Below are 25,521 nucleotides of genomic sequence, written 5' to 3'. Positions count from 1 at the left end.
CCTCCTCCTCCTCATCCTCCTCATCCTCCTCCTCCTCTGCAAAATGAGGGTTGTGAAAGCCTCAATGACCCACCCAGTCTTTTATCTTATATTTATCTTACACTCACACCACAGCACACACATTCATGCCGAACAACGAGACGTTCCTGCCTCGCACAGCCCTTGTGCCGCCCGTTGTCGTTTTCCCTGCCATCAACACAGGAGAAGCTACCTATCGCACCGTCGTCATGGGCAACACCGGGGAGATGCCTATAACATACGACCTGACAGAGAGCCTCAAAAACCAGCTCCCAGTGAAGTCTCGATGTGGCACGAAAGAGTCTAAAAAAGAGTAAGTTATTTCTTAATATGTTTTAAAAGAAATAATTACTTCTGTAACTGCTGTATCTTTTTGTACTCATCATAACATTTCTAAATTATGCAAGTTTTTAAAGGTTTTTCTTGTTTTATTCACACTTATTTATTAATGCTTTTTTCTAACATACCGTAGGGCTTTTTATAGAAGTGGAAATGTGATAACATTTTGTGTAATGTACTTGATGAAGCACACTGCTGGAATTTTTAGCCATTAAAGCTCCTAATTAATGTGGCATGATGAGATAACCAAAGCTGAAAGCATTAAACTCAATTCTAATAAAAGATCATTCTTAAAGTTTATTTTCTGTCACTGATTTATTTTTATATATCCAAACACTTGTTCTCGAAGTGTATAGTATGTTTATAGTGTGTTGTTTTATTTTAAGACTTTGTGAAGTGGAAGAGAACTGAAAAGTCTGGAGATTCTGTGCCACGATGTTTTAAGACTGACTATCTTTGTTGAGTCGCTGTTATATTGCAACAAGAAGAGAAATGGTTTTCTTGGAAACCTCATTTTCTTTTTTTTCTTCTGTATTTCTTAGTACCTTTGCTGTCAAGCCAAGTCAGGGTATTCTCAAGTCAGGCTACCAGATCTTTACTATCCGCATGACCCCTAGTGTGGTGAATGCCTTCCAGCATGATCTCAAACTGAGGCTCAACGATAATGAAAAGTATGATCAGGTGAGAGGCTCAGTCAGGAAATTTTGTCTTTTAGTTGCAAGTATTATTTCCTTACACTTGTATGCATTAATTCTAAGTTCTCTCAGAAGTACTCTTTTCACCCTGCTGAAATGCAGAAATGTGAACATTCTCTCATGCACAGAAACATACAAACGTCACATACATCTGCCTCCCATCCCCAACCCCTCCTCCTTTTACATACGCACTCACACATACAAGCATGAATTATTCATCTTTGGAATAGATCATGTTTCCTCAATCAAATAATTGAACTGAACGAGGGAGTAGTGTTTTATTAACCCCTTGGTGACAGCTCTCGTACATCCAACATTGTGTGCCAAGATGCCGTCCTCCCGTACAATGTACGTCCTAAAATCAGCTGATTACGGCAATCGTATGGATCTTACTACACACACCGTACGGGATTTTATAACTGCACTACGATAGCTCTGAACAGAATTTTACCAGAAAATTGGGTGCAGTAAAAGTTTGAACAAATCATACGTCACAAAGGGGTTTAAAACCTAAGTATACTATCCGTCATTTCTTAAACAGAAAAACAAAACATCAGTTGTTATTGTTAATTTTGAGTTTTCACTACTCTGTATATATTCTGTATTCCTAAAGAAAAGGCGCTCATATGACCTTAGCAGTTGTGAGCGCCGTAAAACCCTATACTACTACTACTACTAAAGAAAAGACATGTATTTTAAATGTGTACACTATAATCTATTTCAGCTCATTCACCTGAGTGGATCCGCTGAGTCAGCAGAAGTGTTGCTGGACAATGAAGGCTCCATGTACTTCAAGCCCACCTGTGTGGGCACTCAGTCCTCTAGGACGTATGGCTTCAAGAATGTCTCCCGCATCCCTCTCAGGTAATTGTCTTTAAATGTCAAATGTGGGGCATCGTGGTAAAATCAGGTGCTGATCTTAATAATGAAACTGAAGAAACTGACATTTTTTTTGCCCGTCTGGCAATTTTTATTAATTTTCTTGTTTCCGTCTTCAATTCTATTCAAGATAAATGTGTATTTTCTTCATCAAAAGCAAGGCATATGAACAGGCTTTAAGATTATACCAATAACTAAATATGGTCAAAAATTGATGAGTGCCTGATTCCACCGCTTGGTGACACAAATGTGTGTGATAATAATTTATAGAAACTGTAACATTGATCGATAAGCAAGACTTTTTTAAGCCTGTGTTGAATGTTTCTTAAACTGGGAAGTATTTTATTTGTCATTTTATGTGTTCTTTCTTTTTGTAAACATTCGGCCTTGTGTACATCAGGAGATGGATGTGAGGTGTGTGAGTGGATGAGGGAGAGAAAATCTTTTGTCACTCTTGGGTAACAAACTTTTTATGATTAGATTGTTATTTCCTGTGAATGAATTTTTTAACCCTATCCATATGTCGTGTTTTACTGTCCTATCCATACGATGTGGGGAACTCTGTGCCACCCTGTGAATGAATTTTTTAACCCTATCCATATGTCGTGTTTTACTGTCCTATCCATACGATGTGGGGAACTCTGTGCCACCACTTTCCAAAGAGGAAATTTATTCGTTAGTCCGATCCGTACGCTTTACATAGCATTCTGTCAAAACGATTTTTTGAGAAATACTGAAAGCTTCAAAGAGATTTTCATACTAGAAGTATTCTAAAATGTGAAGAATACAACTCCGGGGGCACAAAATGACCCCCAGGGCGTACGGATAGGGTTAAAGTGTTTATAATTTGTTTGCCTGTCATTACAAGGAATATGGAAGAGGAAAGTTGTCTTTTCTTCTCTGAGAAGAAGACAAAGGAGGTTGGTGGAAGATCTGCGCCACTTTCTTTTTTTCAATGTTACTAAACTGTGTTGATTGTGTCTGGAGCTGTGTGGCCATCATCATGTTATTTTTTCCTTAACATGAAGCTCTATTCTTTAACTTCCTACATCAACAATATGCCATGCCTGATTAATCTCTCTTTTTCCAGATTCCAGTGGCAGTTAGACTATGAAGACCGTAAGGTGTTGAAGGTGGAACCAGACAATGGAGTCATTCAGCCAAATCAATCTCTTGTGAGTAGTTTATTTTTAACCATATTATTATATTTATCTAGCCATCCTAAGCTTTACTTAATTTAACCTTTAAAGAAAAGTGAAGTGCAACACTGTGGTGTCTTGGGAAATGGGCAGGCAGACAGGATGGCCAAACTAGAAGCACAGAAAGAGCAACCAGACATAAGCGTTAACTACACATAAATAAAAACTATTATAAATACATTATTTAAAGCACCTCAGACACCAGTTGGCTGCCATGAGCTGTCCCGCCAAGAACAAGTGATTATCTTCAGACTAAGGACACAACACACAAGACTGAGACAACATATGTACAAATGTTTTAAACTAGTGCAATCACCAAAATGCCAGTGTGGAGAGTCGGACCAAACTGTTGAACAGATCCGTCAGCACTGCAAGACACACAGGGCCCTGAGACAGGAAACGTGGCCAACCCCACTGACGCTGAAAGAGAAGCTATACGGGCTGACAGATGAACTGAGCAGGACGGCCCAATTTATGACAGATACCAGACTTCAAATGTGATGCGATCGAGAAGAAGAAGAAGAAAAAGTGAAGTGCAACTTCTTATGTCTCCTGAGTTTGATGTACATTGTCTTCTTATATTAGCTAAATATTGTTTTTAGAGATTAGAAGAAATGATTGTTCTCATTTGTGGCTCAGACAAAGATTTCATTTGAACATAGAGCTTCCAATTATTTATGATTGTGATAAAAACAAATGCTGCTCAGCATTAAAAAATTAGATCAGGTCATAGTGATTTTTTTCCCCGCTCATCCACACCTAGAACAATTTTTAAATTAAATGGTCTTATTTATCTTATATTTTGTGGTCTACAGATGCAAACTTGGTCCTTCATCCCAGGAGAGGAGAGGAAGTATGTGCTGAAACCTTGTCTGGTGGCCTGGGGCCAGGGGCTGAGTGCCACGTCATCAGGAGGGAAGAAACGGAAATTTTCTATCCGGGTTGTCGGAGAAGGCTCATTGGGAGACATACAGGTGATTGATTAGTCATTGAAAGATATTTTTGGGGTGTAGTTAAACACTGATTAGATATTATGGTGAGGAAATAGTGTAGGTGAAATGTTTACCTCTAAAGAGGAAACAATTTGAAAAGTCAGTCCATCATGGATTCTAAATAATCAGGGTATATTTGAGAATACTTCACTCAGTGATTGTGTAAATAATTGCGTTGAGATCGTTTGTTCATTGAGAGAACAATGAAAGTGCCAATATCAGTTTTTCAATTTACTGAATTTATGTTTATTTGCTGAAAGAAAAAAAAGTTTATGATTTTGCTACTTATTGACGTCGGTGGCTTAGTGGTTAAGCTCTCGGACTCGCAACCGTTAGGTCGTTGGTTCGAATCCCATCAGGGGCCCGACGTTGTCTCCTTGGGAAAGGCACTTTGCACAAATTTTCCTCACTTCACCCAGGTGGAAATGGGTACCCGGCTATAGACAGTGAACGATCTTGTCAGTTTGATAGTGTTTGAGCGCGTGAAATCTGCAGCTTGCACTGTATGCTTCCGCCGAAGCCGAGTATGTTTCAGAGTGTTCTCAGAGGGTCTGCTGGGGTAATAATAGTTGTAAAGCGCATAGAGTATGCTCTTGAGCATGAATATGCGCTATATAAATGCAATTATTATTATTATTATTACTTGATTTCTTGGTTCAAGTTATATGAGAAATGAAAGTTTTAATTCTAATGTCCTATAAAATCCCGTTCAAAACAAAAGTCCTCACTCTGAAATGTCTTTGCTTTTTTTTTTCTAAGCTATATGAAGTCATATAGCAGATAGCATTGAGAAGTTAATGACTATGTTTTACCTTAGGCGTCTATATTGACTATTTAGTGTAAACTCTGCCATTTGATGTATTGAAAAGTGATGTATGATGGGGTGTTACACTGATCAGTTGATATAAAATTGAAGCAATGTTTCTAACAGTACCGTTGAGAAGTTTATGACTGATTTTTATCTTTGGAGTTTATTTGAAGTTGATGCAATGTTTCTGACAGTACCGTTTAGAAGTTCACGATTGATTTTTATCTTCAGAGTTTATTTGAAGTTGATGCAATGTTTCTCATACAGACTGACCTCAGCTACTTGGACTTTGGAGACATTGTGGTGGGCAGCTCCTCCTCTCGAATCATCACCCTGTTCAACAACAGTGGCTGCAGTCTCCACTTCCGTCTGATCATAGACGGAACCGAAGATGGGGATAAGGCGGGCTCTGGTCGAAGTGAAAGACCAGGTGAGTCAGTCTAGGCTCAGAAAAGATGGTAAATTAATGATACGATAACATAGTGATAATATGAGATAATGATAATTTATTATATAGGTTAGACAAGATAATAATAAATTAAAAGTGATAAATATTGACAGCTTATAATTATGATGGAATGGTAAGACAGAAAAAGGACTAACTGCCATAATGGTAAGAAGAGAAAAAATATATTGTGATGCTAATATGTAAGATAAGGTTATTTTAGTTAAGATAACAATAAGATAATGATTCACAAAACCTTGGTGGCCATTTTCTAGCTAATTTTACCTCTGACCCCTAGTGACCCTCACCTCCTTGAATCATTTATATATCTCAACTTCTGTTCAAGATAGGTGGATAGTTTTGTTCCCATCGAAAGCAGGGCAAATGAATAAGCTTTCAGACAATACCAATGACTCTATATGCCGATAAACTGATGACCACATGATTCCACAGCATCGTAACACAATTGCTCTGTTATTTTCCCCTAGGCCTGGAGTTTGACATCATGGAGGGAGTCCTCCCGGCCAGAAGCAAGCAGTTGGTCACAGCTGTGGTCAGACCCATGAAGCGTGTGGCTTACCAGTATGCCATCAGCTATCAGCTGGTCACCCCACATGGTGAGTTCTACGCAGGTTTGTGGAATTTTCTTGTTAGAGAAAATGTATGTTTCAAATGATATGACTTAAGCTTTTAGTTATTTTTTGTAGAGGTTTTTCTGCACTCACAACTGCTTAAGGTCATATGAGCGCCAAGGGGTGGATGTCAACAGAGAAGTCCAATGTAAAGCGCATTGAGCTACTTTTTGGAAATGCGCTATATAAATGTTATATATTATTATTATTATTATTATTATTATTATTATTATTATTATTATTATTATTATTATTATTATTATTATTATTATTATTATACTACCTCACAGGGAATCACTAAAGCTTTATAGAAAGTAAGTCAAAGGGCAAGAGCTCAAATGATTTCTGGATCAGACAAGTAAAGTAAGTAATGGAGCTGCTTATGTGTCTTTTTAAAAATTTGCTGAGTCTCAGTCTTACAATGTTCCCTTTCATAATTTCAACATGTTGTTAGAGCTATGTACTTGGGGGCTGGGAAGAATGGAGAATAAGACTGGCCTGGTTTTATGATTGACTCAAGCTGAAAAAGGAATGATCATGTGTCGTCTGCTTTTTTGGAAGAGGAGGAAGAGGAGGAGGTGGAAGATGAGGAAAAGGAGGAGGCAGTGAGGGAAGCAGAGGAGGAGGAGAAAGTGGAGGAGGAGGAGGAGAAGGAGGTAGTGGCAGCAGAGGAGGAGACAGAGAATGAGAAAAGGAACTTAAAAAACACCCCCCAAGGACAAGAAAAAGAAGAAGAAGAAGAGGAGAAGGAGGAGGAGGAGGAGGAGAAGGAGAAGAAGAAGAAGAAGAAGAAGAAGAAGAAGAAGAAGAAGAAGAAGAAGAAGAAGAAGAAGAAGAAGAAGAAGAAGAAGAAGAAGAAGAAGAAGAAGAAGAAGAAGAAGAAGAAAAAGAAGAAGAAGAAAAAAAACAAGAAGAAGAAGAAAAAGAAGAACAAGGAGAAACCAGTCACTGTATTCCCATGTTATCATTTGTGCAGGAGAAGTGGCCCACCCAGCAGTGGAGGAGCCCCAACATCTGATGCACCTGCTGGCCACCGGCGTGTACCCGGTCATGTCTGTCACCGACATCCGTTCCCTGGGCAGTGCTGTGGGCATCAGCAAAAAGGCCTTGTGGAACCTCTTCTCCATTGACAAGTATGGACATTTTTTTGTTTTGTTTTGTTTTTTTGTTTTGTTATTTTGTTTGTTTGTTGCTTTTTTTTTATGTGGTTGTTCTTATGCCCCCATTGACACAATTTAGATTTTAAAAAGTCTCACCTCTTTTCTTTTTTTCTTTTTCAACAGTATTTGGTGTCTTTCTCGTAGAAAAATACTAGTATTACAAATTGAGAGTGGGGAAAGGAGGGAGGGTGCACTCATGGTTTTAAAAAACATTTTTTTTTTTAAGCAGGTGTTTTTATCCCCTATCGATACAGTTTAGATCATTTAGAAGACGGGCTTCTGACCCTTCTGTCAGGCTGAGAGGATACAACATCCCACCAGAAAGACGGAGGTTCTTGATAAAATTGTCCACTCATGGGAATTGAACTCAGAGGGAAACACCTAACTATTACACCACAGTTACTGGTTGGCATTTTCTGCAGTGCTTAAAGATTTTCATGCTCAATGAGATGGTTCAGTTTATTTTTTCTGATCAGATGGTTTTTGAAACTCTCTTTTCTCAAATGCAATTAGTGGTGGATGTATTGCAGTTGGTGCTAATTTGTTCTGCAGCAGTGTCTAAAAGATAGTATATGTTTTACCATTCTTTAGCATACCTAAAGTACATAATTATTTGTTTCTAGTATTTATGTCTCCTAATTCATCACATTTGTGTCGCAAAGCAATGGAATCAGGCACTTGTCAGTTTTTGCGCATGTGGAGTTATTGGTGTCATCTGAAAGCTGATTTATTCGCCCTGTTTTAAATGAAATAAAAATCTATCTATCTTGAATAGAACGCAAGATATTTACAATTGAAGGAAGTGAGGTTGCCTGGTTTCAGTGGTGAAATTAGCGAGAAAATGGCCGCCAAAGTTTGGTAATTCCAGTAGCTAAAGAGTCCTTGGAAACAGAAAAATGACATATTTTGTTCCTTTAATCAATGTTTTTAAGTAAAATTCACATGGAAATGTGTTTTTGTACGGACCTAAAAGAGGTTGAGCCCAAAAATAAATATTTGATGAAAATTTCCTAACTTTCAGAAAAATGCCTGTTTCTCCGATTTCTGTGTTTTGACAAGCACCTGATTTCACCATGCTGCCTCACATTTACTTCTGTATTATACTTCTGTATTAATTTTTATAGGTATAACTAAATTTTTGACCTTCACAAAATATTGACTATTATTTCTATGTTTTACTCACAAAAAAAAAATCTCCCCTCGACGCTTAACGGCAACGGAGGATGAAAAAGTAAAAAAGTAAGTAGTAGCCTACTCTAAAAAATGATAACTTTTTTCCTTGACTTTTTCCTTTTCTCACAGCTTGAATGCCTACCTGGATTCAGATCCTTCATCTGATGAGCTGATGTACAACATTGCTACGAGGCACAGGTAAATTCCAGTCTGTCGATTATTTTTACGTGTACAGTTGTTGGGAACGGATAACTCAAGACATGTTGGGTGTTGACGAATGTATTTGACACATCCACAAAAAGGGTCAACCGATAACGAAAGATAAAAGAGATATGAATCTGAAAAATGGCAATTTGTACGAGCTATCCATGATTTTATGAGTTTTTTTGTGAACGTGTTATCTGTGCGTGACTGTATTTTGCTTTTTTTGTAGTCTTTGTCTTTTTGTTGTTCTATTTATATCAAAGCAACCCCCTCCCTCAAATCCAGTTGTTATGTCCTAATGTTAATGATCAGGCTTTTGTAAAAATTAGGGGTATTTTAGTTTTCACTATCGTCACTTTGACTCCTTTCTGCCAACATTTTTTAAAAACAAATGTGCTGGCCAGTCTTTATGAACTAACTTGACACGAAAATGTTGGATGTTGAGATCCAAGCAGGGTCTGAAAGCAATTGATATACCAAAAAAACACTAATAGAAAACAAACAGAATTTAACCACCCCCACAAAAATCCTTAAAAACTTGAAGAAAGATTTGAACATTGATAAGTATTATAATGCCTTCATTTACTTAGGAAATTACTGTGCTTTCCATAGTTCAGGTTTTCTCTTGCTGTGTAAATTCAAGTGTGTAATTTTACTAAGGCATACAGCCACTTGCTCTTGTCACCATTTTTTCTTTTCAGCCACCACATCTTTTTAGTGAGCTCATTGGTCTTCAGTCATTTTTATATAAATACAACTATATAAATTGTCCTTTTATTAATTCAAAATTGATTTGATATTGATTTAACTTATACATTCCAAAATGCAATGTACTGTATTCTGATCAATAAAAGGGAGAAACAAAAAAATCCTTACATATTTTATGAAGTTCCGTTTCCTTTCTGTGCAAATCTTGTATTGTAGTCTATAATTGATAATATCCTCTATGCTCTTTTTTTTTCAGTACGAGGAAACGGCCAAGTGTCATGACTCGAGCTATTCTGGACTTCAACTTCTCAGCTGCTCCGTTGGGTTCAGAGGCTTGTACTGTGAGCATTTCCTTTGACAACAACGGCACTGTGCCATGTGAATGGTGAGAGGATGTTTTTTTTATACATGCTGTTTTTCAGAGTAATTACAGTTGAGCTTAATTTGTAAATGCAGGAACGTGCAATAAAAGTTAGTACAGTCAAAATGGTCTAATGGCCACTTGTATAATACAATCACCTGTACAAATGACCACTTTCTATTTTTCCCCTTGCATTTTTAAAAACCATTATAGTGACTCCACCTGCCAGAAACAACCACTTTTCTCCTTGCCAATGTGTGGCTGTCTTAGACAAGCTCGACTGTATTTTTATTCAAGGTTACTGATATAAAATATTGTATAGACTAGACTCGAAAAGCCTTATGTCAATAAAATTTCTGTTGAAAGTTTTTGAAACTGTGGTAAGTGATGATTGTATGGGAGGTGCTGGATTGGAAGGAACTTTTAATTTACTTCACAGTGACACTGTAGAGTGACGAAGAAAAGATATATTCCCACTCAACACAGAAAGTAAAGGAAAATTCAGGGCTCTCCTTTTTCTTTTTCGTTTACATGAAGAGATTATAATGGACTCCGCTTCATGGTTTCTTTTTTACAGGGCCTTCATGTTTCCTCGGGACATTCAGATGGAGTTGGGCTATTGGACAGAATCTGGCGACTGTGACCAGGATGAATTACATGATGTAAGTTGCCATATTGTCTGATATAACAAATTTTTTACAGTGGAACCTGTGTAAAACGGCCACGCATTGTCAAGGAGAAAAGTGGCTGTATAACACAGGTGGCCGTCTTAGGCAAGACTGAGCAAAATGAAGAAAGCAAACCATTCTCTTTGGAGGTCCAAACCGGGACTGAACTCAGGCTTAGGACTGCCGTCTGGGGAATTTAAAAGGGTTTTTGTTTTCTTTTGAAAAAGAAGGGTGGAGAGGTGTTAGAAGGGTTTTTTGTTGTTGTTTTGTTGATTTTTTCTTGTTTTTTTGGTTAGCTTTTTATTTGTTGTTGATTCTGCGCATGGGTAAGATAAACGAATGTAAGACGATGAAGACCGAGTGCCATGGTAAAACAAACACATGGGTGGCCACCACTTGGAGAACGAGCCACGCTTCTGTCAACACCCATTGTTACTTTGTTACAGATTAGGTAAACAAAACAGTGACCTGTCACCTCACTTACGATTTTTGCATGAGTTGTGGGCGGGGCTTATACTGTCGGTTATGACGGATCACATGCTTCCCTCAACAGCACTTGAAAATTTATTATAACCCATTGGTCGACATGGGTAAACATTCATTGAAGGGACTGACAATAACGACAGGTGAGTGGATTATGATGGCCCGTCCACAGCGTCAGGGGCCGATATAAAATTTATGACAAAGCATCTGGTGAATGGAGACCACGCCTGACCGCCTGAGGCAGGTAAAGTTGGCTGAAGGTAGATAAAATAAGGTGGCAGCGGCCCAGTTGGACATGTGACCGTTTTACACAGTTAAACTATATAGAAAAAAACGGAAGGGGGGAAATGGAAAGTGGCCGATTGTACAGGTGGCCATGTTATACAGGTGACCACCATGGCAGGTTTGACTGTAGTTACTTATTGATTTGTACTTTTTGATTATTAGTTGTTAATTAATTACTTATTGATTATTACTTATTGATTATCCCATACTAATTAATTACCTATAGATTGATCATGTATTGATTGATTATGTATTGATTGATTACGTATTGGTTATTACTTATTGATTGTTACTTATTGATTGTTAGTTATTGATTAATTACTCATTAATTACAATTACTACTTATTTATAATAACTTTTGGATTATTTACTTATTGATTAATTACTTACTGATATTCTTCAGATGAAAGTCATGGACAACAAGCTGTTCTCCGTGACCCCAAAGAAAGGCACCCTGAGGCCTGGGGAGCAAATCACGGTGACCTTCAGCTACCAGCACACCATGGCCGGCACCGACAGACTCCCTGTGCTGCTCAAACTGGCCAAGGGAAGGGAAATAATGGTATGATGATATTTTGATAAATTTGCATTTTACTTTTTGTCGTAATTGTTTTGCTTTGAAGCGAAGCACTGTACATTGATTGCTCTGTCCAAACCTACTCCTCCGTTTGTGTCCGGTTGAAGCCCAAAAGCTCAAAACAGTCTGCTGGTGTGAAATGTTGCGCACTAAAAATAATGATGGAATAATTTCTGAATCATATAGTAAACATAATATATGTTATCTGAAAGTGTTTTTTAAAGATTGGTTTATTATTTATTTTGCTCATAGTATATTAAACTTTGATAAGTCTAAAATGTATCATGAATGAGGTCAAGATTTTATCATAATTTTGGGAGCATCACTTCTCTATCGTCTATTGAACCCCTCCCCGCAATGTGTAAAATCATGAACTTTACTCATTTCTGATGTCTCTGGTTTTGAACGTTTCAGCTGAACTTTGTTGGTGTGACAGTGCAGCCGGAGAAGCCCTACATCCACTTCCCGTCCAACAAACACACGTTCAATCCAGTGCCGGTTGGGGAGAAGATCAGTCCTAAACAGGTGTGTGTTCATTCGTTTAATTTCTTCTGTTTGTGTTATCCCGGGGTTATGTTGTTTTAGTAGAGGTTTTACGCCGCTTGCAACTGCATAAGGTCATATAAGCGCCAAAGGGGTGGATGTCAACAGAGAAATCCGTACAGGGAATCAGGCTTACTCTGCTCACCTCTCTAGCTTCAACAGCACTCTACCAGGCTTACTGGCATGTGATGAATAATGATTCGATTCATTTTTCTTTGCATGCAGAAGATGTGAGGTTGATTTCCCAATTTTGGAAGATATTTCATTGTGTCTGTCCTCCTGCCATGGAGTAGGTCCTCACTTTGGCAGAATTTTCCTTTACAGACAAAGCCAAAGAGGCCTGTGTGCTAAATGAATTAAATTGTGTCGATTTACAATCTGATACCTGGGACAATAACAACAAAGTCTCAACAAAAATAAATCGATAGAGATGCGTGTTATGCCTTGGTTAATAACAACAAAGTTAAACTATAGATGTATTTCTTATCATTGTGAATGGTTCAACGATTCTGCCTATAAGTTGCTTACATCATTTTTTTGTCTGTCTTTTCATTGTTTTTCCAGGTTAGTGTTTGAACCCTTTATAATTTACAATTCTTTCGGATGAAATATTTGTTGTTTCTTTTGTATTTCAAGCTGACCACGACCTGTGGCCATGATTTGAATGTTGTATAGTTTTGTGTTACTCAAAGCCCACTTTCCAAATATGATATTGTGCAGGTGTATGAGCTGTACAATGGAGGAGCTGTCCCAGTCAACTATGAATGTGACCTCACACCCCTGGATATCATCAGACAAGTGAGGCGAAAACTTTTCTTTTTCAAAAGTTTTAAACTTTATACTTCGCTGATGAGCTCCGTGGTAGTCTGTATTATTTTCGCTCACTGAGGTACGTTTTCAGACTGAATCACGGAACCAACACGTTAGGGTAACTTCTATTTTTTTAAAAACTTGTAAGAATTACATAATCAAACTATCAGTATCGTTAATGTTTTTTTGTGTGTTTTGTTGAGAATATTGTGAGAGAGGATATCCGATAGTCTATTTTAATTATTGTCCTATTAGAAAATTCAGTCATATTTGTTCAGCTTGGATTTAGTGGAGCTTGAAATATCTTTCCTTTGTTTCTACTTTGTCCAGGAAAACTTTGACCAGCCAATCTTTGAGTGTTTGAACCCGTGTGGAGAGATTCCCCCAGGCAGAGCTGTGGCCATTGAATGGAGGTTCTTCCCTCTGGAGGCCAAAACATACATGGTGAGTTGCGATACTGTGTTCAGTTATCTCCTTATCTCCGCCAAGATGCTCGCAGTGGCTTGCGAACATTCCTTTATGACGACTGTGATGTTAAATTACTTTTCGGCAAATCGAAATATGTTCACTTGTTTTGATTTAATGGTGAATTTAGTAACGCATATGTCACTTCTAGATTACATACCAAAAGAGGGCCCTGGCACAGCTGGTTTACCCCCCTTCGAAGATAAAGAGTTAAGTTATAGTTTGTGGTGAGTAAGCTTGATAATAGTTAATTTTTTAAGTGCTCAGAGCCTGTGTTCTTTTATTAGAGTAGAGCACTATATAAATGTCAGGTATCATATTTTTCATCTCTTTGTGATTCGCAGGTTGACATTCCAATCAAAGTTCACAACGGGGACACAGCTATTGTGACCTTCACAGGGATCGGCTATGACAAGAGGATCATGGGAGACACGATGCCCTTCTCTGACCAGCCGGACATGTGTGGAGTTCCGAGTGTGCAGAGTGCAGAAATACCTGGACAGGTGAGAGTTTTCTGTTTGTTCCATGGTTGTCATTTATTATGCCGAAAAGCTGTTCAACTGTTCTCTGCCCACAAAGCAACATTTTTCAGGACTTTTAGTTTCGTAAGAGTTTTATTGCACTTGCAACACAATAAGGTCATATAAGTGCTGAAAAATGGATGTGTTACAAGAGAGTAACATACACAAAAAAGACAGAGGAGAGATAAAGACGATAGATTTTCAGGACTGAGAAAAAAAACTGTTTCATTCTTTTAAAAGTTGTCCCCAAATTATGTATCTTTTCTCACTTTTCTAAAAACATTTGGAATTTGAATTTTGACAAAATATTTCTGGAGCACATGCAACTGAATTCACAGATTTAAAAATTGCAATAAAAATACATGAAACAATTTGTGCTAAGTACCTCTGAACAGATGGCCAACCATAAGCATTTTGTATGTTTATGAAGAGGCTTTTGGGTTTATTTTAAAGCTTAGTGAATTTGGAAAAATTACCCCATCATGTCAATTATACCGAGTATTTTTTTTGTGGTGTCACAAAAAAACAACTGTTGATTGATCTTACATCATGCATGACATTTCTCCACTCACTCTCTTTCTGAAATCTTCTGCAGCTTGGGTATCTGTCTATGGAGAGGATATCCTTTGGTAACATGCCCCTGTTCAGCCAAGCGAGACGGATGGTGTTCATCACTAACAAGTCCAAGGAGAGGTCAATCTTCTTTGAGTGGCATGTCACGTCACAGACTGACACACAGGTGAGAGGCAGTCTATGAGGAGGAAACGATTTACGAGGAGAGAGAGAGAGAGAGAGAGAGAGAGAGAGAGAGAGAGAGAGAGAGAGAGAAAGAGAGAGAGAGAGAGAGAAAGAGAGAGAGAGAGAGAGAGAGATTTTTGTGGCTGTTCATCAGGCTTTTCTTTTAATGCATGACAGTATCAGAGACCAGCTTAGTAAACCCTCTCCTCAAGTAGGACAGTTTTGGTGTTATTGTTAAAAAAATTGAAATAAATGTCAATATATCTTATAAAAACGTCAGCTCTTATACTTGCAATAAATGATGATATTAAAAAGAACACATGAAATTAAGATAGGCACTTCATTCTTCTGGATGTAATTTGAAGTTTATTAACACCGTTGGTTCAGCCATGTAAGGGAGTAGGAGACAGATTACTTTTTGCATCTATTGTACTTTACAAATATTGGCACCAAACAGGACAATGGCTAAAAACCCCAAAAATGTTTGTGAAGGGTGCTGACGAAATGAGTTACTTCTCAGATTCAAACCCAATGGAAATCGCTCCATCACACTGATAGGTGAAGTTTTTACAATTTATAAGTTTGAAATAATAAAGGGCATGTTATACTTAAAGAATATGATATCAATAGAGAATCTACAAATTTAACCCTAGTGTCGATTTTTGGCTAATATCTCCATTTGTGGAATGTGAGAAAAAACTCATTTTGTCAGCACAGCTCACATTTGGTCATTTATTGCAGTTCCTCAACATCTACCCCATGCATGGTGAGATTGCTCCAAATGAGTACAAGATGTGCCGTGTGACCTTCCTCGCTAGTGGAGTCCCGTCTTTCTACGATCTGGACCTGGTGTGTGAGGTAAGAAGAAGAAGAAGCTGTCTTATAGACTTATCCCCTTTGATGAATGGCGAGCTACGATTGATCCGCTCAGTATTTTTTTCATCACTAATACAGGCCTATCATCGGCTCCACTATAGGCCACTAGAAACACTCAAACTATTCCTGTTCAGATTTGATTGAATAATATTCAAATTTTGATCCTCAAATATTCATTTTTTCACGGTCTCCTTTCTATTTCAGTGATCTGGATTATTTTTCCATGTTTACTTTGTAGAATGAGTTGAGTAGATCTAATTGGTTAACCCCCTCCCCTACCCCATTCCAATAATGAAAATTTAGAAAAAGCAGTTAAGTAGTAATTGAACCCAACACCCCTCCCCCCCTCCCCCCATCCCCGACTCTTATACTGAAGACTCTTTTGAAGTAAAAAAACAACCCCAAACATATAAGGAGCAGGGACCTTTTTTTACATGTACAAAAATTACTATAAGTCTAGGGAATAGAGCAGTTTCATTCAGTTTATTTACTACAACAGACACAATAGCAGCACAAATTATGCAACAGTAAATAAATTAGGCAAAACAGCTGTGACAATGACAGCAATGGCAAACCACAAATGAGAGCTTGAGCAACAGCAATCACAATGACAACAATTTTTTTTCTCCACTTGCTGTGCGAGTCTAATTTGGTAGTAGGTCTATTTAGTTTGAAATTTGAATGAACAAAAATGTTCAGGTATTTGGATTAGGACGTTATCTCCGTGAAAACCAGATGCGAGTTGGAAATGTCATTTGTATTTTCTGGAAAAGTCCTTTAAATGATAATGGTGACCAAACTCACGTTCCGTTCCTCAGGTGGCTGACCTCCACAAGCACACAGAGTACAGGAAACAGCTGGCATTGTGGGAGAAGGAGAGAGACCGGCAGCTCAACGAGTTTGTCATCACCGAGCATGACCTACACGCTGACATGCGCACCCCTCATGTGGTGGATATTGTGGTAATTGGGCTGTTTTCAAACTGTCTTTAATAAATAATGTGGTTATTGGGCTGTTTTCAGACTGTCTTTAATAAATATCGTGGTAATTGGGGTGTTTTCAAACTGTCTTTAATAAATATTGTGATAATTGGGCTGTTTTCAAACTGTCTTTAATAAATATTGTGGTAATTGGGGTGTTTTCAAACTGTCTTTAATAAATAATGTGGTTATTGGGCTGTTTTCAGACTGTCTTTAATAAATATCGTGGTAATTGGGGTGTTTTCAAACTGTCTTTAATAAATATTGTGATAATTGGGCTGTTTTCAAACTGTCTTTAATAAATTTTGTGGTAATTGGGCTGTTTTCAAACTGTCTCTGAGAACCCCAGTCCAATATATAAAATGTGAAGGGTGCTGACGAAATGAGTTACTTCTCAGATTCGCGCCTTATGGAAATCGCTCCGTCACACTGATAGGTGAAGTTTTTACAATTTATAAGTATGAAATAATAAAGGGCATGTTATACTTAAAGAATATGACATCAATAGAAAATGTACAAATTTGACCTCAGTGTCGATTTTTGGCCTATATCTCCATTTGTGGATGGTGAGAAAATACTCATTTTGTCAGCACAGGTCACAAATATTAATAATTGCTAAATTGTAAATAATTTACTTGTAATATTTGACAGACGTTATAATCTTTTATTTGTTTGAGTTTATTAATTTTTTCATTAATAAAGTTTATATTTTTTAGTGGTAAAACAGCAAATTAGATAATGAAAAGCTTTGACAGTACAGATTTGTATTTATGTTATGAGCTGGTCCAGATACAGCCTTGTTATCTCGTTAAATCCTTCCCAGGATTGTTATGAATATAAGAATATCTATAACAATGTTTCAACTTTATCTTAGTTAGATAGACAGATAATTGCCTCCGACTTGGTTTCATACAATGTACTGTGAAAACCTGATATAACAGGGATGGTGGGACCAGAGAAAAAGTCCTGTTATATCAGATCCCTGTTAAATCAGAAATACAAGGGAAGTAAGCATTTGTGAACTAATCCAGCTGTGTTTATTCATGGGTAGTTTCCCTTGCCACAAGTACCCACGAACAGGGGTTTTGGCCTTGTGCAGGCAACACATCACGCGCGTGTGCAGCTAGGCTTAGGGCTAGATCAAAGTCTGAAGCACACCGCAGCCCTCTCTCGCTTTACCCGCTGTGTGTGCTTGCAGTGGCGTGGCTTGCATGGGCTTGCTCCATCGCTGTGTTTTCTCTCTCTCTCTCTCTCTCTCTCTCTCTCTCTCTCTCTCTCTCTCTTACTTTTTACACTTTGTTAACGAGCCTTTGTCCCTGCTATAACCGGTTGGGCTCCGATGAGGCCCTGTTATTGCTGATAACTTTTAATAGAGACAAAGAGTAGGAAAGAACGGGGATTTAAAAAATTGTTTATTTCAACATGAAGTTTGTTTGCTATTACGTTTAAAAAAAAAAAAAACAACAAAATACAATCAGTGTTAATTGTATGAATCCATAAAGAGAGTGTCCCTCTCAGAACACAGAACAGGAGATTAACATTTAATCAACAGTCCTGTGCAAGTTTTGTTTCTGATTGTCTTCTTAACTTGGACAAAAAAAACCCCTGAAAAGCTTTGCACTGTTGATTGCATTTAAGTCAGAACCCCCCCTCCCCCCCCCGCAGAAATTGACTTTTTGAATTTTAGGCTGTTATGACAGTTCTAGAACAACTTTTTGAGAATGGGTCATGTAATCTTTTCTCAAGTATTATGTCTTATTCATGTATCATTACATATATATGTGTATATATTGTGTATATATCATGATGTATAATTTTTTTTTCAGGATGGCCCTCCTTCTGGTCGTCTTTCCAAACTGGATGCTCTTGCTGAAGGCAGGCCAGTCTCTGCTGATGGAGAACTGAGCAAATACAAGGTTTGTGCTCTTGGGTTTTTTTTGTGTTTTTTTAGAAAACACTCATCAAATCGTTTGATTCTGTGCGTGGGACAGTTAAAATTTTGTATGTTTGCGGTACTGATCAAAAGTTGATCATCATTCTCTGAAAGATCAGAAAGACAGAAACATGCTTCTCTCTCTCTCTCTCTTGCCCTATTTAACTCTCAGTGGAGCATAGGCCATCAACAACATTTCTCCAGCGAAGCCTGTCCTGTGTATCCTTTACTAGCTGTTTCCATGATGTCCCTGCCTTTTCAATTTCCGCTTGTACCACTTGCCTCCATGTCATCTTTGGTCTTCCCTTCTTACGTTTTTCCTTGTAGATTCCACGTCAAAGCCTGTCTGATGTTGCTTGTCGGGGGTCTCCTCAGGGTATATCCAATCCGTTTCCATTTCTTCACCTGTATGTCTTCCTTTACTGGCCTTTGGCTTGTTCCCTACCACAGTCGAGCATTTGTGACTCGATCGTACCACTTAATCGCCACTATCCTTCTTAGTTTGATAATTTGATTCTGTGTGTGGGACAGGTACAATTTTGTCTGTTTGCGGTACTGGTCAAAAGTTGATCATCATTCTCTAGAAGATCAGAAAAACAAAAACATGCTTCTTTTGGATTCAGTCCTAAATTAGTTATTCCAGGTTCAATTTACAGTGAATTATGATCACTTGAATAGGTGGATGCTATATGTGGTGTGGATTGCTCATTATTCTTCTTTTTGGTTTCACTATTATCCCATTCTGATACTCGAGAAATATGTGTGGTTTGATGTTTACTTGCTTTTAACTACAACTTAACAATATATGACAATCAGCAACAGCTGAGCTCTTGTCCTTTTCTCAATGCCATATAGTGATAAGTCAGGTATGCTGCAATAAACTCACTGTCTTAAGTTTTTTCTTGTTTTCTCTGGCATCATTTGTTCATTTTTGTCTTTTCTTCACATTTCAGACCCTACCTCCCATAAGGCAGCTGACAGCCGATGAGAAGCGAGAGGTGGAGCGAAGACGGCAGAAGAAAATGTCCCAGCTGTGGCAGAAGCCAGAGCCTCAGAAACCGTTCTTGCTGCACCTTGGCATCACAGCAAGGACACACGACACCAGGCACTTCCAGGTATGTGGCTTAGTTTGTGTAATTTTCCTTATTATGTATGTCACGACGCTGTGGAATCGGGCGCTTGTCAAATTTTAGACGTGTTGAATTACTGGTGTCATCTTCAAGCTTGTTCATTTGTCTATCTTTTGATGAAAAAATGCTCATCTATCTTGAATAAAGTTTGCGATTGAACAAGGTTGGCACCGCCTGGTTTCAACGGTAAAATTAGTGAGAAAACTACTACCAAAATTTGGTGACTGCCATAGCACCAAAGCTGTAGAGAGGAAGAGCCCGATACAGCTACGCATTCTCTCCTGATGATCTCCATGCTAGAGTCCAGGATACGGAGCGTATGGCTGTGAGCAGTGCATACGGCTGTTTTAGACTATGAGAGTCCTTGCCATTGTAACTTAAAATTTTTGTGCCTTTAATCTATATTTTTCAATAAAATCAACACAGAAATGTGTTTTCAAATTGACATAAAAGCTGTTGAGCTAAACAACAAAAATTTGATAAAAGTTGCCAAACTGGCTGAAAAATGGCGGTACCGGTATCTTTGATTTCATTATTTTGACGAGCACCTGATTTCACTACGATGCCTGACATATGTTTCATCAAAATGCTGTACCCAAATCATGAAAAAATTTGGAACCCACAAATACTTAAAGAAATAAATTCACTGAAAATTAATTTAATTTTACTTACATCCTAATTGGCTCTCTTCTAAAGAGAGGTTTATTCTTTATAATAACAGGGCATTGGTGGTTGGCTTGCAGGTGCTCTATTGGGGTTTGCTCCTTCTCTCCTATTAAACACCTTTCGTCTTCATCTCTCTTTCTTTTCTTTGTATGTTATTCTCACGTAGCACTTTTTATCTTCAGCACTTTTAGGACCTAATTGTGTTGCAAGTGCCGTAAAATGCTTAGTAAAACAAAAACAAAAACAGTGCTTTGATGTTTCTAAATTTATATTATATCAATGTGTGGCATTTCTACAGACTAACTTCCCTGAGGAGTATTGCCACTTCTACGTTGACCGCACGCTGAGTGACCGCCAGTCCAACAAGAACCAGCCCGAGATGTCCGCAGCCCCGACCCACATTGACTGCTCTGTGGCCGAGTCCAACATTGTGGCCAGTGTCCTCGGGAACTGTCTCAGGTATGGGGGAGGGAAGATGGAAGAAAAATGTAAATAAATAGAAACTTTATTTATCTCTTCACAAACATCCAGTTTAACTCCTTATTTCCACAAGCTGCTCCCAGCAGCTCATGGTCGGAACTATTGTGTGTCGATTAGCCCCTGGCAGAGGCTTGGGCATGTTCCTTTACGATGACTATGACGTCAAATTGCTTTTTGGTATTTGCCAAAGACAGGTCTCATTTACTGGGAGTTCATGCAGTAGATCAAGAACTGTCGAAATAGGTTCACTTGTTTTGATTTTATGACCAATTTAATGATGTATATGTCAGTTTTAGATTTCGTGCCAAAAGAGGGCCCTGGCATAATGGGTTTACCCCCCTCGGAGATAAAGAGTCCAAATGAATGTTATATATGAGGTAAGAGAAAAGAAAAGAGGGAGAGTGGCATTGACTGAAAGGATGAATTATAAATGAAAGGAAGGATTCCGGGATGTTGTAGTGGAAAGAAGAAAATATACATCCCAAAAATTTCTTAAATGAGACCTTTGGCTAAGAGGTAATCCTATTAATATGTGAAGATTGACAATGAAATGTGGGAGTAGTGAAGGCTAAACATTGGCTTGAGAGAGCAGAGACGGGTTGCAAGAAAATGTGGAGATTGACATGCTAGACGAAGTGAGTGCTGGAGAGAAAGGAAAATAAGTAAGGCATAGTTTGGTTGGAAATAAACCTGTTGCACCTGTCCATGAACCTTGAGAAAAGTGCTTCTCACTAGGGTGGCTGCCTTCTTCAGGTAACCTGTCCTTTTCGTTGTCCTCCCTGAAAAACTACCGTCTGCTGAGCTGAAGGTCATATTGAAGATAAGAAGGATCTTCTCTTAGGCTTTTGGACTCAAATGTTCCTGTTGTTGTTTTTATTGTTCTTGTTATTATCTCAATTTGGTGAATTATTAACATTTTTCCGATTTGTGAAAGTAAATAACTTATAGTTTCCAAATTGTAAGAACAAAACACAAGCTGTGTGACTTTGACCCTTCACAGAGGCCTCCTGGACGACACGTACTTCATCCAGGCAGTGAAGAAGGTCATGCAGGAGCCAGTGCCGTACTTCCGCCAGTTTGCCACCCCGCGACCGACGTCAGCCCCGCTGTCAAGCACCCCGAGAGACGAACAAGCGGAGAGTGTTGGAGAGCTGGAGCTGACCAAGGACGGAGACGCTGCTGAGGACAAGAAGTCTTCACTCAGTAGAGAAGTCTCGCAAGTTATTGAGGGTGAGATAGAGATGCAGTCGAGGCCAGTGACGGGCAATGACATCCATTTTGACATGGAGGGAGATGAGACTTTGATTTTGCCGGATAGCGAAAGGGTAGGTGTTTAGTACTAGACTTACTAATACGACTGATAACTCAGGATAAACTTGTGACAAAGAAAATCTTTCAGGAATCGTTTTTCAACACCAGATTAGTATTTTGGTTTAAAAAAAATTATAACTTTATTCATATTTTCTCTTTTTGTTTAGCTTTCTAATTCATAATAAGTAGCTTTGGCAAGAACTTGTTGAGGTAAACTATCTCTTAAAAAATGTTTCTGAACAAACTTTCCTTTTATTTTTATTTAAAAATTCCTGATAATGGGTGTCCGAAGTATGGTTTAGAAAGCAGGGCTCAGCTCACCTGTCAATACTCTTGGTCTTTGTGTTACAGAGCTTGTCCCTCCATGAGTCTGCCTCCCTGCCAGCCACTCCTACAGTCATCCCCCGGACGGAGGAGGAGAGGAAGAGATTCACTCAGGAGGCCCTGCTGCTGAAGGAGAAACAGACTCTGAAAAAGTAGGACCTTCTACTTCCTCTCATTCTCCCTAAATGTTTGCATTCTTTCTCTTACAACTCAACTTGGAACTTTCTTTTGTAGCCTATATTTTTTTTCTGTTTTCTATTCTCTTTTGTCTAGTTGAGTTTGTTAAAAACATTCACTGCCTCTATTTTCATAGATCTGTTTTCATCCTTGTGAACAAAATGAATAGATGAGAATGAAGGGACATAGAATTGGGCAACTTAAAGCTGTATCAATTCTAATTTCTTATTTACATTGGTATGTCAATAATATTACTACATAGATCTATATGATAGTAATTAATGAATCATTATGAATTCGGCTATGAGGAATAGTGTACAATGATGAAATTTTCAGGTGAATATCCAATAAAACCCTGCCAAGAGGATGGCAAGAAGTGATGTATAAAAGTGTAATGTTGGGGATGTTAAAAAAGGCTATGTATTTGTTATTCTGACTACTGTATGTACTTGTGTGCTAGCAGATTCTTAGATAAGATGGAGATGAATTTTGCCCACTGAAATTGATTTTATTTGATATTATGTATATATAATAATAATAATAGATAGCATTTGTATAGCGCATATCCCCGCTCAACAGCAGGCTCTATGCAGCTATCTATATAAGACAGTAGATCCACTCACAGAAAGTTAGGTTAAAATCTCCATCATATACACATGTATAAAAATATGTGGTATGTCATGGTCTTTATTTCACATAAAGCCAACTACAAGCCTACAAGTGGGTGGTTGGCAGATGCTCTTGTGTGGTTTGCTTCTTCTTTCCTATCAAACATCTATTGTCCTTTTCTCCCCTCCTTCTTTTTTATGTTTGTTACTCTCATGTAACACCTCTAATCTTCTGGCGCTCATATGACCTCATACTGATGCGAGCGCTGTAAAACCTCTACTAAAACAAACAAGCCTACAATTATTCCTCTCATTTGATCTCCTGTGTGATTTCAGACTTCCAGAGTTTGGCAACACCATGGAGCAGGTCCTGGAGAACTCGATCCTCAACCTGATGTATGAGGCTTTGTCCAGTGAGTACAGCGTGGTCAGCAAGCCCCGGTTCATCGCGATGCCACGGCGACGCGCCTCGGCAAACAGTCGCCAGAGTCAGCAGTGATTGGTGGGACTGTTTCTGTAGCCTCTACAGCTATGTAAAATACACATCAAGCTCTGAATGTATTAGAATAGCAGCATACATGATGATGCAGTGAAGTATTTTTTGTTGTTGCTGTCTTTTCTTTTCTCCCTGCCATAATTCATTTTCTTATTAAGCGAAAGGCCTTGATTCTGTGATAAGATATTATTTTGTATACCTGTAGGTTTGGAATGGAAGTCTTTTGGCGACAAAAAAAAAAATGTGATGAAGCATTCTCTGCTGATTTGGAGCAAGTATTCAGCTTGTTGGATTATAAAAATTTCCACTGTCGTGTCATATTACCTCCTCTTTAAATCTTAGACTTGATCTACTATAACTGAGCATTTTGATTCAGTTTTTTCTTAAATTTTCTGTTCATTTTGTACCCAAATTGTCAAAATATACTATCATAATGTTTATGCGTTAGATATTGTTATGAAAATAACTGTCATCATAATGAGGAGATGAACAAGATAAAGAAGGGAAACAGCAATTATTGCAAAATGATCGTTATGTTGGGATGCTTAAGGTCTTTAAATACACCTCTGGAGACATGCGTTGTGTTTATGGTTATGGCACTGTGCATATTTTTTTGAAGGAAGAGGTATTCTCTAAACTGAAGATGTATGTTAGTGAATGTAAGAATGATATATGGGGTGTATGTGGGGCTAAGTGTTTATGAATAGCACTGGGTCACCTATGATCAACTATATACTTTGTCATGTAGCATGTTGAAAGACTGTGATACAAATGAACCTGTTACATGGGACAGATTTATGTTTGTGCATTTTTTTACCCTGTAGGGCCTATTGTTATATTTTCTACTCTCGTAATATTTGTAAGTACTTCATTTGATTTTTAGCACTGTCATAATATTAGTTTTAAAAAAATGATATGTTTTCTTGGCTTTGAAAAAGATACAGATGTTATTTGGGAAGATGAAAATCTGCTTTGGAGTTTTGCCAATATTGAGGAATGAGATTTTGTATTATGTGAGGAATACCCAAAACTCATGGCAGAGTACGACAATCTAGGGTTGGATTTTTGCTGTCACTGAAATTACTCTTCTTACTCTTTTATTGGCTATTGTTTATGAATGTAATGTTGCATTTTGATTGCTCTGCAGTATGCAGTGCAAGCAGAATCGTATGTCATATTTTTTAATTACTAGGATCTGGATAGGATTGGGAAAGCATTCTTGTGTGTGAAACAGCATTTTACGTATTTCTTCAAATCTCTTTGACAAATATACTTGGTAATTAAGCAATGTTTTCTTCAGTGCCTTCTGTGTAGTAATCAACCCAAATGAATGTTTTCAGAGGAAAGTCGAGATACAGTTGACTGATTCTTTATCACATCTTTACTCTATAGATTTGTATGTAAATGTTGTGTAATGGTGAATGCAATCATTCAGTATTTTTCAAAGCTTTGACTGACTTGTATGTATAGTGTATTTATCTGGTAATAGTCTCACTATGTATTGACTTGTTTAAAAAAGACTTTAAAATCTCAAAATATTGTACATTTCTTTGGAAAACCCTTAACATTTTTAAACCAGCGATATTTCTAGAAATATACTTGTGGAAGATGTGAGTCACAGACAAGAAGCAAAGTATTGTTACAGTTATTAATTAATGAATATCCAACGACTGATCCGCTGGAAATGTATTGAAAACAATGTGTGCCCTGCGAGTTTATCAATGCTGTTCTGCATTATGTAATAAACTCTTCAAAATTTGTCAATGGCAATGAAGCAGTTTGTTTCTGTGTTAGTCCTATTGTGTTTTGTCTCTGTTTGTCCACCCCCCCCCCCACA

General features: G+C 38.0%; 1 protein-coding gene and 1 long non-coding RNA gene across 3 annotated transcripts in view; one reads left to right on the top strand and one right to left on the bottom strand.

The window, feature by feature from the left end:
- Positions 1–25,458, top strand: part of LOC101848999 (cilia- and flagella-associated protein 65) — a gene marked incomplete in the record, with an annotated part of 42,820 nt that extends 17,362 nt beyond the window's left edge. The window contains 25 exon segments of the mRNA XM_005107977.2: positions 115–331; positions 900–1,038; positions 1,777–1,916; positions 3,022–3,106; positions 3,946–4,104; positions 5,198–5,360; positions 5,864–5,992; positions 6,984–7,140; positions 8,470–8,538; positions 9,509–9,637; positions 10,191–10,275; positions 11,453–11,611; positions 12,041–12,151; positions 12,890–12,967; positions 13,310–13,423; positions 13,789–13,947; positions 14,561–14,704; positions 15,445–15,561; positions 16,398–16,541; positions 18,386–18,475; positions 19,446–19,607; positions 20,587–20,747; positions 21,769–22,093; positions 22,431–22,555; positions 23,525–25,458. Of these exon segments, the coding sequence (XP_005108034.2) occupies positions 115–331; positions 900–1,038; positions 1,777–1,916; positions 3,022–3,106; positions 3,946–4,104; positions 5,198–5,360; positions 5,864–5,992; positions 6,984–7,140; positions 8,470–8,538; positions 9,509–9,637; positions 10,191–10,275; positions 11,453–11,611; positions 12,041–12,151; positions 12,890–12,967; positions 13,310–13,423; positions 13,789–13,947; positions 14,561–14,704; positions 15,445–15,561; positions 16,398–16,541; positions 18,386–18,475; positions 19,446–19,607; positions 20,587–20,747; positions 21,769–22,093; positions 22,431–22,555; positions 23,525–23,687 (3,524 nt within the window).
- LOC118478530 lies at positions 20,543–22,482 on the bottom strand. 2 transcript variants are annotated; one of them, XR_004859105.1, is made up of 3 exons: positions 22,401–22,482; positions 21,459–21,947; positions 20,543–20,738 (listed from the first exon to the last, which is right to left on the bottom strand). It is a non-coding gene; the product is annotated as an uncharacterized LOC118478530 (long non-coding RNA). The 2 variants fall into 2 exon arrangements; XR_004859104.1 differs by having other exon boundaries at positions 21,468–21,947.
- Positions 25,459–25,521: the final 63 nt, after the last annotated feature.

Source organism: Aplysia californica, unplaced genomic scaffold (assembly GCF_000002075.1).
Source record: "Aplysia californica isolate F4 #8 unplaced genomic scaffold, AplCal3.0 scaffold00647, whole genome shotgun sequence".
NCBI lineage: Eukaryota > Metazoa > Mollusca > Gastropoda > Aplysiida > Aplysiidae > Aplysia > Aplysia californica.
Note: the sequence above shows the minus strand (reverse complement) of the source record. Positions and strands in the feature narration are given on the sequence as shown.